This window comes from Anomalospiza imberbis, chromosome 4 (assembly GCF_031753505.1).
Source record: "Anomalospiza imberbis isolate Cuckoo-Finch-1a 21T00152 chromosome 4, ASM3175350v1, whole genome shotgun sequence".
Lineage (NCBI taxonomy): Eukaryota > Metazoa > Chordata > Aves > Passeriformes > Viduidae > Anomalospiza > Anomalospiza imberbis.
In genome coordinates this window covers 1,213,004-1,226,404 of record NC_089684.1, presented here as the reverse complement: position 1 = coordinate 1,226,404, position 13,401 = coordinate 1,213,004, and the positions used below count along the sequence as shown (strand labels likewise).

Genomic DNA, 13,401 nt, shown 5'->3' with positions numbered 1-13,401 from the left:
CGCCGCCGCGGCCCCGCCGCCGCCTGCCGGGGGTGCCGGGGCGAAGGTCGCCACGCCCGCCCTCCTTCGGCTCCCGCGACGGGCAAAGGTGGCTGCGCGGCGTTCCCGGGCGGCGGGCGCGTCCCTTCTCCACGCGGGGTTGCTTACGGGCAGCAGCTGCGTAAGGCGGCAAAAATATCCGCGTGGGAACGGCCCGGCCACGTCTCGGTTTCGTTGTTGGCCGAGTGCACGGCAGCGCCTCGCGTACGCGTGAGCCCAGCAGGCCGCGAGCACGGAATCGCAGAACGGGCCGGGCGAGCAGCGGCCGTGCCGTCCAACGCCCGTCCCGTCCAGCGGCCGTCCCTTCCAACGCCCGTCCCGACCAGCGCCCGTCCCGTCCAGCGCCCGTCCCGTCCAGCGCCCGTCCCACCAGCGCCCGTCCCGTCCAGCGCCCGTCCCGTCCAGCGCCCGTCCCACCAGCGCCCGTCCCGTAAAGCGCTCGTCCCTTCCAACGCCCGTCCCGTCCAGCGCCCGTCCCGTCCAACGCCCGTCCCGTCCAGCGCCCGTCCCGTCCAACGCCCGTCCCGTCCAACGCCCGTCCCGTCCAGCGCCCGTCCCGTCCAACGCCCGTCCCGTCCAGCGCCCGTCCCGTCCAAAGGCCGTCCCGTCCAGCGCCCGTCCCGTCCAACGCCCGTCCCGTCCAGCGCCCGTCCCGTCCAACGCCCGTCCCGTCCAACGCCCGTCCCGTCCAGCGCCCGTCCCGTCCAACGCCCGTCCCAACCAGCGCCCGTCCCGTCCAAAGGCCGTCCCGTCCAGCGCCCGTCCCGTCCAACGCCCGTCCCGTAAAGCGCCCGTCCCGTAAAGCGCCCGTCCCGTCCAGCGCCCGTCCTGTAAAGCGCTCGTCCCGTCCAACGGCCGTCCCATCCAGCGCCCGTCCCATCCAGCGCCCGTCCCGACCAGCGCCCGTCCCGTCCAGCGCCCGTCCCGTCCAGCGCCCGTCCAACGCCCGTCCCGTCCAGCGCCCGTCCCGTCCAACACCCGTCCCGTCCAGCGCCCGTCCCGTCCAGCGCCCGTCCCGTCCAACGCCCGTCCCGTCCAGCGCCCGTCCCGTCCAGCGCCCGTCCCGTCCAACGCCCGTCCCGACCAGCGCCCGTCCCGTCCAACGCCCGTCCCGTCCAACGCCCGTCCCGACCAGCGCCCATCCCGTCCAGCGCCCGTCCCGTCCAGCGCCCCTGCTCCAGCGCGGCTGTGTCCGCCCTGTGCCCGCGGCTGCTGAATGCCTCCCACGAGGGAGACCCCACAGCCTGTCCGGGAGATCTGTTCCAGTGCTCAGTCACCTGCACAGTAAATAAGTTCTAATTCATATTCAGGTGGAACTCCCCGTGTATCAGTTTCTGTCCATTGCCTTTTGTCCCGCTGGTCGGAACCACCAAGGCAAGCCTGAATCCATCCTCCTGGCACCGCCCCCACCTTTAGATACTTGTAGACATTGATGAGTTCCCCTCTCAGTCTCTTCTTGAGGATGAAGGGACCCAGCTTCCTCCACCTTTTCTTGTGTAATAAAGATGCTCCAACCCCGTAACCATCTCTGTTGCCCTTACTGGACCGGCTCCAGGAGCTCCATCCCTCTCCGGAACTTAGGAGCCCAGACACTTGACACAGCACTCCAGGTGATGCTCTTCTTGGAGACCCCCGGATAGCTGTGTGCCCTGATGCTCTCCCCACAGCAAGGACAGAAATGTGCTTCCTGAGGAGCTATAAAGTGATTGCTCATGTTTTTCAAATACATAAGCTCAATTTTGAAAAGCCATACAAAATAGAAACAGAGTGTAACATCCTTTTAATTAGTCAATTAATAAGATATGCTTCAGTGTATAAAAATACTTCTAATATATAAAATAATGTAGTAAGAAATAAAATAGTGTGCATGTAAGTAGACAACATGCTGAAGCACCAGCACCTATATCACTTCATCACACAAACTGATCATTCACACCAGAATCATGAGAAGGACCAAATTATTCAATAGTTAAGGCCAAAAAAAGTCCCTGTGCTGAGTGACATCATCTCCCCAGTAAAGAATTTCTTTGCAGTGCTTGTCAGGTACTGTTTTCTGCCTGTGCTCTGCCTTGGCAGTTCATTATATCTGTTTAGAAACCAGTGTAGTTGTGGTCATGGTCATCGTGCACAGCTGTCCCCTCTAACACACGAGGGACTCCAATAACCCACTATAAAGACAAAAGAACCACAACAAAGAACACTAATTTTCTGCAAATTCCCTTCTACTGTCCTTTTAGTCAGAGGGCCTTCCACCATTTTCCCAGTTTAGGGATAAAGCAGCCTTCATCAATGAACAAAACCACTTTGGTGCAGAAGAGAGAATGCAGCGAATGGGTCTGTTTATCTCCACTGCTGAGCATGAGTCACTCCTCCACCACAGCTTTCTCCATTGCTTTTTGTGCTTACAGTTGTAAAGCAGTGGCTGGTTCTCACTGTCACCAGGGAAGCACGGAAAGATACACAATTTGCCTCCCTCTGAAGTGATTCAAAGAAAAGAGACTTGGAAAGAAATATGCTTAAATATTAGCCAAGACATGAAATACAGTAGTTCAAATTATTCCCTCCTTTCAATAGTTCTTTTCACATATATAAATTTGAACTTGCTGCACAACAGCAGGTGTTTTATGCATAAGATATAACTATAAAAGAGAAAAGACACAATTAGCATCTCTCCACTTTGAATTAAGGTCTTCAGTAAATCTTTTTTAGCTTGCATGATATGCACAGACCTTACATTTCCTCAGAAACTGGTCACATGGATGAGATTATCATTAAAATTATGAGCTTTTGAGGTAGAATTAGAGAAAGTGTGCAATTTTACCTTGGTTTTAATAAACCATTAATCTCTTATATTCCCAGTTTTCATGAAAATACTTTAGAAAAAAATTCTCTAAAAAACAAGTGGTATAAATGCTTTTCGATGCTTTGGGTAGGAGCTAAAATTTTTCTGATAAAACTCATGACACAAAACAGCAGCCAGTGCCTGGTTAAAAAGAACATACATCACTACACACCACCAGGTCACATTGTGAATCCCAAGTGTGATGGCCATAGAAACATATATGAGGAGCTCTGCAAAATAATGAGGGCAAGAGACGCTCTCAAACCAGTCTCCGAAAGGTACACTGTGGCTCAGACTTACAACCTTTCCTGCAAGCAAACAGAAAGAAATTAACTGGGAAGATGCGTTAAACAAACTCTTCTTCTCACAATTACAGATCAATATGTTTATTAATCATCATCATCCACCTCCACCTGATCTGGCAGCTTTACACTTAATGAAATAAGATGCCACTTCTGGCTGTGCAAACAGAGTATGGAAAGCATGTCTATCCTTTAGATGTTGGAAGACAGAGCTTCATTTTAAGTTTTACAGAACTATATATACAGACATACCACACCCTCTCCCCCCAGTTCAGCCATCCAAACAGCCTTATTTAATCTACACACTACAGGAACTGAGAAACACTCATGTTTAAGGTATTAGAAGCTACAGAAGCCTATCAAAACAACCAGAAAGAAATACCTAAGTGAACAGTTGAAAGAAATGAAACATCTTACCAGATCTGCTTTTTCTAAGATTAGCTAGAATTGCAAGGCATCTGTGTTGGTGAAGAGAAGCCCAAATGTACATCATAACTCCTATGATGTGATACCAGCAGATCTGCACAGAAAGCTTTTTTCCTGAATGAAAACATGTTTTATTAATATAGAGCCAAGAAGTAACTTCCCAAGCATCATCCCAAAACACTATATACATTTTTTCAAATGTTAGTGTCTTACAGAATTCTAGTAGTGAGCCTCTAATTCCTTGAAAGAGGCTTTGAAATCCTGTATTATTTGAGCGCCCAGGTAGTAGCTCATTTCCCTTGACTGCTCCATAGTAAAATACCTAGTTATTAATCCAGCAGCTTGAAATACAGTGTGATGTACAACAACACATAATTGGTAGTCTAAGACTTCAATATTCAACACTGTTTGTAACTATTATTATCCTGATTAAACAAATTGTCATGGCTCAGGTCAACATGCAAGCACACAGTTGTCTTCCTCACAGCGATACACATACATACACATACATCTACATACCACGCCCTGCCTGACGTGGTTCAAAGTGCTTAAAAACTTCACCAGACTTGGTAATGACTGCCTCACAAAAATTAATCACAGGAGAAGTGCTACAGCCAGCTGATGGTTCGTCTATGCAGGGGATTTAGCAGCTCAGTTGTGAGACCCAATGGAATATGTTGGCAGAAACAAGTTATATAATACAAATTTCTCATGTATTAATGGAAGAACATTACAGTACCAAAGGAAAGAAGACACTGCCTGAGTCAAGGCAGAGCAGTGGCAAGTTTGCCATGGAAGAAAAAGGAGGTGGCCAAGACAGCCTTGCAGACTCAGCTTGCAGGAAAGCTTACAATAAAAAAACTCCTCTTCAGTTTGAGAACTGAAGTTGTGCAGTGGCATTTGAGAACTGGTACCTTCACAAAGCATATGATCTATATCCTTTCAGCAAATAACCGTGACGGTTAACGTGAAAGCGTGTCCCTGTCTGTGTTTGTGTATAATGCTGGCTGATTGTATGATATACTGAAATGTAATTACTTTGAACTATGCCAGGAAGTACTTTTATGTCTCATCAGTTAACACACTTCTCATATAAGCAGCTCTCTATGAAACCATTTGCCACAATGGAAACAAATGAGAGCAAAACTGCATCTTTGATGATAACTAAGCAGGCACTTACCATTCCTGACATTAGTAGGCACTTGACACAGCACAGTTGAGCCAACAGCAATGTAGTAACCAAGTCCAAAGCAATACTGCACAATATGAATGACACCACTGGAAAACACACTGGTCCAGAGGCATTCAGCAAGTCTTCGACAGCTGTGCAGCCACAGGAGTGAGAGAACCAGGAGCGCAGAGAAGTGCTCACTATCTGCTTACAGATAAAAACCAGCAACTTTGAAATAGACTGGAACAATTTAACCTTGACAGTGCTTCAAAAAGACTGTTGTTCCCTCTTCCCACAGCAGAATTGTACCCCCATTTTAAATTAATTGGGAAAAATATTTGTACAGGTGAGGCACTGCTGATCAGAGCAAGATTTCTTCCAGAAGGTGCTAGAGGCCTTTTCTGTTAAAAGGACTGCTGAAAGACAGCATATCCATAAATATTTCTATCTTCAATAATGAGAAAGGTACTTGGTGTACCAGGGAAGTAATTTGGACCGTAGTTGAAAAGCAACCAATGAAGTAGCACTGGGATACAAATTCAGTATCCAAATTTTTTATTTATATGGCTACATTATAATATCTGGAATACTTGCCCATGTCCTTGTTCTGAGAATCTCTGCCAAGAGCATAGTGCATGTCCTGAATCCATGATGGGAATGACTCTCCAAGGAACTCAGCTCGGAAAAGACACATCAGCAGAAAACCATTCCAGAGCACAGAAACCACATAAAAGTGAGTAAACCACCTGTGGGAACAAAAAAGGGTTTTCATTAATGTTCTCATCATTCCTTAGAAATGTAGCTGCAGGACATGCTTGTCTGATGGGGAGCACATTCCATTTTGGTGCCCACATCAAATGTCCAATTAGAGAACTCAGGACTTCAGTGGTACCAAGCAGGAATAACCTTAACACATTTTACCCCAGTGAAATGCTGCCTGGAATAACCTCTAGCTTACCTTACTAACCATAGCTGCACCAAAGAGGAGACAGTGTAATCCACACATTGCAAAAGTATTCCTCAAGGCTTACATCTAATTGTGATGTACATTTTCTTTATAATTTTCACCACTCAAAGCACATCCAGATTAATTTTCTGCTTATTTCCAAGCTGCTGCACCTCACAGCACTCCCACTTTTCTCAGTTCCAGTGGGTGCATTACATGACATGTTAAAATTCATCGAAGGAACCCAGAAGTAATTACTCTGCTCTACATAAAAATATTTTGTCCTTCTGCAAATTCAAGGTCTGCAACATATAGAAAAAAAGCAGTGACCATCAACACTGCCGGTTGATTACAAGGCAAGACCACACATTTGGTTTTTTTTAAGAAAACAAAGAGTCTCCCAACCCCATAACGCATTTATAAAAGCACATTGTGCATTACCAAAATGCAAGACATGACAGTCAAGGCAGGTAACTGGGCTGAGTCAAACAGCCTACAGCTATTTACAATATCCAGCTCAAACTAGGTGATCCAGTATTTCCTTTTGCTTTTAAAATTAGAAGTCCTTCTGGTAGTGAAGAAAAATCAGGACTTCTGGAAACATCTGCAAAGAGATAAAGTATGTCCCACGAGAAGATGCTGATGGCCATGACCTGACAATGTAACTATAGGTACAAAACTAGGATATACCTGTGCAGTCAAGTGAAGACCGTATTTCTGTTGAACATGCAAACTCTTCTCTTGGGGCAGTGAAGGGGTACAACACCCTTGCTTAGTGAAACCAATGACCCCTCCCAGGTCAGCTCAGGTATCTCTTAAGAGCACAGAAGAGATCAAGTCAGAAATTGCAGCAAGCATCCCTACATGCTTCAGAGAGAGCGCCTTGCCCATCAGCAGCTGGCTTTCCCTATAGATTATGACTGCAACTGCTAATTCCCAACAGCAGAACTAAAATTTAACCCCCCTCCCTCACTTTCTAAGACAAACGTAATTTGTATATTGATAAAAACTCACAATCACCTCCAAGTTTCAAGCTCTTTCCCTGCAGTCCTGTTACTCAGGTGACTCATTATCTTGTCACTTGCCAGGAAACTTTCTCCACAATGATTTTTGCTACCAGCACACAGACAAGCCCTGGCAATTTAAAAGAGACACACCCTTCGAGCTTTCAGCATTTCTAATTACACTGGGGATAAATCTGACCTACAGATCAAACCAGCACTGCAGTAAAGCACACGTGCCATCCCTTCTCAAGGAGAGGAATTTTCACTATTTGCCAAACCAACCTGAAATGCAACACAACATTTTACAAGAAAGAATGGCAAAGCTAAAAACAAGCCCAGGCTAGTGAAAACACAATGCTTGTCTGGAAACAAGCCATGCCTGCTTTGCAAACAGTGATGGCTCAGGAGACAACCTGCAGGTCACAGCTGCAATGTGCTTCTGTAGATGAAAAGAATAGATAGAAAGTGCCTCGGTGGATCTTCTCTACTCCTTCAGGTAGAAGAGTTACGGATTCACGGATTAACTAACAGAATAGCTTTGTACATGTTGAGACCTTGAGACCAATTCCCTGGAAAAGCACATTCTTCAGACACCAATCTCCCTAAGAAGGGGTGTTGGGAAACTTCTGTTGGAGAAAGGTCAACTCAGACAAGAAACTGCAGTACACAGTGATTGAGACAAAGCTTTTATGAATCTTTATTTTCTCTCAGGGTACTGCACATTTTAAACACAACCCTGGGTATTTTCTGTATCATGAAGCCTGATAACCAAGATACTACATTACCACCTTTCCATGAATAACACGCTGTGTCACCAAACTTTAAACTTTTGATTTAAAAGCTTGGTATACAAAATGTGTCAGAGATTGTTACAATAGGGGAGATCAGACCTTCAGGCTAAGTATCCTCCCAGTCCTGTCCTGCCGGCCTTGCAAGATCCTGTCTGGCCTACGTTCAAGTCAAAGACTAGCTCTAGTCATGAATCTCAGCCGATTAAAAAATAAGAAATCCCATAATATATAAAACCAGAAACTTATAAAAAGCTGTAAAGGGAGGTGGGGGTGGGGATGGAGGACTGCCTCCTTTTATGATTTCACTACCCGTATATTTAATTATTTCATTTCATTAAACATATATATATATTTAATTTCGTTTCATCAAACATCTGTTAAGATGGATTTGGATAACGCAGAGGTTCTTTTGCCTTATCGGAGACTGTTCATGCAAGGTCTAGACTGCTGTTCTTGGCCACATTTCAAAAAGAAACCTCGAAGGAAGAAGGCAATGACTGCGAACTGGTGTACAACAGCCGACCTGCAGCATATTTGCACAGTCACAGTTACTCAGGATTCCACGTTCCCAGGTGCCTGACCTGAGTCTTGCAGGGAGGTTTGTTTCGGAGACCTCGCATGCGACTGGGATTCAGGGGATTAGGTTTTTGTTCCGATTTGGAACACACGGATTCCGTATGACCGCTCGCAGCCTCTACGCTCCTCGGTTCCCCGTTTGCAGAACCAGAGCAGCACCTTGCAACAGAGCCGAGCCGAGCTCGGTAAAGCCCCGCCGTGCCCTCGGCGTGCGCAGAGCGCTCCCTGCCGCGACCTCCGCCCGCGGTAAGCGGGACGCGCAGCGCGCCGCCACGGCCGCGGGTCCGGCCCCTCACCTCTTGGGCACCTGCAGCAGCCGCAGCCAGCCCGGCAGCTGCCCGCACCCGCGCTTCGTCTTCCCGTAGCGAATGAGGTCCTGGAAGAGGCCGGAGATCGCCGGGCCAACGCCTCCGGGCCGCGGCGCCGGGGCCCGCCGGAGCAGCAGCAGCGCCGCCAGGAAGGAGACAGCCAGCAGGGACCAGGCGGTGGCCAGCGCCGGCAGCATCGCCTCAGCCCCGCCTGGCCCCGGCCCGGCCCGGCCCCGCTCCGCTCCGCCCCGGCCCCGGCCCGGCCCCGCTCCACTCCGCCCCGTTCCGCCCCGGCCCCGCTCCGCCCCGGCCCGGCCCGCTCCGCCTCGGCCCCGCTCCGCCCCGGCCCGGCCCGGCCCGGCCCCGCTCCGCCCCGGCCCCGCCCCGCTCCGCCCCGGCCCCGCTCCGTTCCGCCCCGGCCCCGCTCCGCTCCGCCCCGGCCCCGCTCCGCTCCGCTCCGGCCCCGCTCCGCCCCGGCCCCGCTCCGCTCCGCCCCGGCCCCGCTCCGCTCCGCCCCGGCCCGGCCCCGCTCCGCCCCGGCCCCGCTCCGCCCCGGCCCCGCTCCGCTCCGCCCCGGCCCCGCTCCGCTCCGCCCCGGCCCGGCCCCGCTCCGCTCCGGCCCCGCTCCGCCCCGGCCCCGCTCCGCTCCGCCCCGGCCCGGCCCCGCTCCGCCCCGGCCCGGCCCCGTTCCGCCCCGGCCCGGCGGCGCTGTCCCTTCCGGTTCCCGTTGTCGGGAGAAGCGGCGCCCCTGGGCCCCGAGCGGTGCTGCGGGGCCCGGCCGCTGCCCTGCAGCTGCGCCCAGAGCAGCGCCGGGCTGTGCTGTCTGCCTGGCCTTCAGCAAAGCCTGCGACGCCGTTCCCCGCGGTAGTCTCCTGGAAAAGCTGGCAGCCCGCGGCTTGGACAGGTGTACCCTTCGCTGGGTTAAGAACTGGCTGGGTGGCCGTGCCCGGAGAGTGGTGGTGAATGGGGCTGCATCCAGCTGGCAGCTGGTCACTCATGGTGTTCCCCAGTGTTATGTGTAGTATGGATAATTCGCGCCCATGGAGTGATACATGGGTAAAGTTTTATGTTATTAAAATATAGGCATAAAGCAGGCGAGCCAGAGTCGGGGGGTTGCCTCACGTATGTTGAAACCATTGCCGATAAGGCCTCTTTTACAAGCGTGGCTCACCTGGAGATGGCTCATTTCTCGATGGTCGTCCCGTCAACTACCCGAGATTGGGATCACTGGAACCACCGAAAGATACATCTCAGTGCCAGGTTCCCGTAACTCAATCACCGATGTACATCGCTTCCCGGACCTCGAATTGTTCAACTCAGCGCAGAGTAAAGAGACTCTGTGAATATGTGGGACTTAGAGTGGAAAGAAAAGCCTCGAGCAAAAGAAACTGTATAAAAGCCGCTTGAGCAGGACGGTCGGTGTGAACATAGGGGAACCTATGCTGTCGTGGTCAAACCTGTCTCACCCAGTGCTGATCCCGGGCTCAGCACTGACCTTTTTTTTTTTTTTTTTTTTGATAGTGGCTTTTCGTTGTTATTCTCTAAATTTATATTTGGACCTTTTAATAAATTGTCTTTAATTAATAAATTGGAGCATTCATTTATAACACCAGGGACGAGTGTTGAGCACAGTCCTGTTGTCGTGATTAATATCATTATTGTTGATCTGTATGAGGGAGTGAGTGTACCCCCAGTAAATTCATGAGTAACGCCGAGTGGATGATAGAGTTGATCTGTTGGAGGGCAGGAAGGCTCTGCAGAGGGATCTGGACAGGCTGGATCCATGGGCTAAGACCAGTGGTGTGAGGTTCAACAAGGCCAAGTGGTGGGGGGAGCACCTGGGTCACAACAACTCCCTGCAGTGCTACAGGCTGGGGGGAGAGCAGCTGGAACGGTGCCCAGCAGAAAAGGACCTGGGGTGGCTGGTGACAGGGGCTGAACATGAGCCAGCTGTGCTCAGGTGGCCAAGAAGGCCAATGGCACCCTGGTCTGTATCAGCAATAGTGTGGCCAGCAGGACCAGGGCAGTGATTGTCCCCCTGTACTCAGCAGTGGTGAGACCACGCCTCGAGTGCTGTGTTCATTTCTGGGCCCCTCACTACAAGAATGACACTGAGGTGCAAATGTTAGATTTTACCAATGTACTTTACTAAGCAGAGGTATAAAGCCTGCCTAGATTATTTTGAGATCTGACTGCATTGATCAAGTGGATCCTTCAAAGCAGCACATGCACTTCTGAAGCACTCGTGACGTCAGTAACATTGGGAAAAAAAATCACTGAAGTTCATATTTCCTGCTAAAATGTGTTGGTAGCTCTCTGGTTCTGTCTGCATGACAGGTTATAATAAATATGTTTAATTCAATACCATTTATGTCAATGCTTGGCGCTCAATCTAATTCTCTTGTCAATTCTGTATAACTGAAACCTAAATCTGGTTCAAGAATTTCATGGCCAAATGGTTTTGATAATTAGCAGGAGATGAATATATCAGGCAGGTGGGTGTAAATCTTTGGGGAGTGGAGGAAGGAGCTGATTATGTGGGCATTTGCCCAGCTGGTGAGAGCTGGGGGAAGGGGAGCATGCCCAGGCTGTGCTGGGCAGGAGGTAGGAGTGCCACCATCCCTGCTTCCCAGCCCTGCAGCTGGGGAGCTCAGTCAGCAGCTGCCTTGCCATGCTTATTTCTACGTTCCACACAGAGCCATATTTCCAAAGTACTGCTGTGGTGACTGGCTCCAGCAGAGCAAGGCATGTGTAAGCAAGGAGCAGCCATGCCTGCTTTGCAAACAGCGATGGCTCAGGAGCTGACTGACAGCCTGCAGGTCACAGCTGCAATGTGCCTCTGTAGGTCCTGACTTGAGGCACCCTGTCCTCTTGTACTGCACATTCCCCTCAGCTGGGCATTGTCCACGCTTGCATTGTGTCTCTCTGAAACACAGCAGATGTACCTCTTCCTCTCCAGCCTCATCTCCCTCCTGAAACAAAAAGGAGACACGTCCCAGCCTTGTCTCTGGGGTCTGCTCCTTTTACAGCTTCCACAAGACAGATAAGACAAGGGGCAGCAATGGTCTAGCCTATAAAGTAAGTCCTTCCTTGTCTGAGCAGCAACCTTCTAAAATTTGAAATAGCTTTGCTCAGCAATTTTGGTGGCCAGTGCAGTTGCTATTTTCATGAAATCATGGTCTAAAGTCTCCTGGCTGGGTGTATGGCATGGCTCTGCAACAGTCTGAGTGAATCCTTGGCTTCCATGGTGCTCAAGATACATTTTTCTGTAGAGTTTGGGCTTTGGGGATGTTTGTAAAGTGAAGGACAGGGAATGTGGATGTTACAGTGCCCACGAGACAGTGAAGGCCAGAGTGCCTACAGGTGTGCTGCTGGGGAATGGATCTGGTGTGTACGACAGCAGGACTCCAGCAGGACAGTCCCCCATACCCAAAGACATGCAGTGCATCTTGCCATGTTCCCATTTAGGGTGACAGGTACTCAACTTTTTGGCACTTCCATAATCTTCCAAAATCTTCTAAACCAGCACCTTGGAGGTACAGCTTTCATGGAATTCAGTGAACTACCAAATATTTAATGTCAAATAACTCTTTCATGAGCTAAGCTTTAAGGAATGAAGACCAGGAATCTTCCAGGTGTGGGAACGAGTGTATGAGGCACTATTTCTACATGGCAAGCTGTGTTGCTAGCTGTGGTGTGTTGACTGCAGTGTTACTAACAGCAAAGCCAGGCAAAGAGGGTTTAGTAGTCATGGCCCAACACTTGTTCTGCCCTCTACTAGGACACAAAGGTGGGAAGGAAGAGAATCAGTGTTTGAGAAAACTGCAGCTGTAACAGGTAGAACAGGTCTCTTTTAATATCTTAGCAATCACCTTCACCACGGACGCCAAGTGGGATTTCCTATGGGGCAAATAAGAGCCACGGCATGAATGCTGTACCTCTGGACTAACCCATGGCAGCGATCATGTGTAGAAGCTTAAAGGGAGGTGGTGAGGTGCACAATGTTTTGGTCAACACTTACTCAGAAATTACTTTAGCCTACTATGAAAGGGTTTCAGAGTCCACCTGTCAGCAGCACTTCCCCAGGCTCCACAGTGTCCCTGCGAGTTATTGCCACTGCTGTAATCATGGTGAAACCTACATGTTGTAGGTGGCAGATTTAATGATGAAAGGATTACAACGATTTGTGTTTGTACTTAAATCCATTGCTTGTGTGTGCTGTCCCTTTTCCTGCTATAATGCAGAGCAGACTTAAGGCACACAGGAAGATGCTAGACTCCAGATGGATCATTTGGAAAAGCTGGTGGTCTGCAGAGTGCTGAGGCTTTCTTGACCACATAGTCCATGCTTCCTGGACGCCCAAGGCACCCTCCACACCAGCTGGCTCCAGCCGTGGCTGTTGCTGCAGGAAAGAAGGATCCAACCTCCAGTGTGGTCAGCTTGTTGGCTATTTCCTCAGAGTTCAGATAATTGGAGGAAAAAGGGAAGGAGTACAGCTGTGTGGCTGGGAAATTGTTTGAAGGGAAGAGGAATCGGTAGGTGGTTTTAAATATGCTGTCTGCATTTATAATTTCAAGCTAAATTGAGGTGAAGATGTGAGTTCTATGCTGCTACTGCTCATATTGTGTAAATAGTTTGCACAACAGTAAGAGAGAGCCCTTCTTTCTAGGATTTTTTCCTCAGTGCTGAACAGTCGTGGCTGATTGTGTGACAGACACCCTGTGCGGTGACTCGACACTTTTTAGGGGAATAACTCCCTGTAGGTGGCACCAGCACTCTTCGGTTTCCCGAAGCCCGCCTGCCCTGCGCTGGGCTCCGGCGGCGCTGCCCGCGAGTGCCCCGAGCATTGCCCCAGCATCCTCCAGCATCCTCCAGCATCCTCCAGCATCCTCCAGCATCCTCCAGCATCCTCCCGACAGCAGCGCTGCGGGGCTCCCGCCTCGCCGCCTCTCCTCGCACTAGCTGTCTGGAACAGCTCATTTTTGCATTTATAGGC

At 50.0% G+C, this 13,401-nt stretch overlaps 2 protein-coding genes across 2 annotated transcripts in view; both read right to left on the bottom strand.

The window, feature by feature from the left end:
* Positions 1-12,366, bottom strand: part of EXOC1 (exocyst complex component 1) — a 204,396-nt gene extending 192,030 nt beyond the window's left edge. The window contains exon 1 of the mRNA XM_068186760.1: positions 12,356-12,366. The gene's annotated coding sequence lies outside the window, so the exon portion shown is untranslated. The remainder of the gene's footprint in view (positions 1-12,355) is intronic.
* Positions 1,804-8,627, bottom strand: SRD5A3 (steroid 5 alpha-reductase 3). Its single transcript, XM_068186745.1, has 5 exons — positions 8,394-8,627; positions 5,371-5,526; positions 4,790-4,980; positions 3,601-3,723; positions 1,804-3,189 (listed from the first exon to the last, which is right to left on the bottom strand). The coding sequence occupies exons 1-5, from the start codon at positions 8,600-8,602 to the stop codon at positions 2,930-2,932; spliced, it is 939 nt and encodes a 312-aa protein (XP_068042846.1). The 5' UTR covers positions 8,603-8,627; the 3' UTR covers positions 1,804-2,929.
* Positions 12,367-13,401: the final 1,035 nt, after the last annotated feature.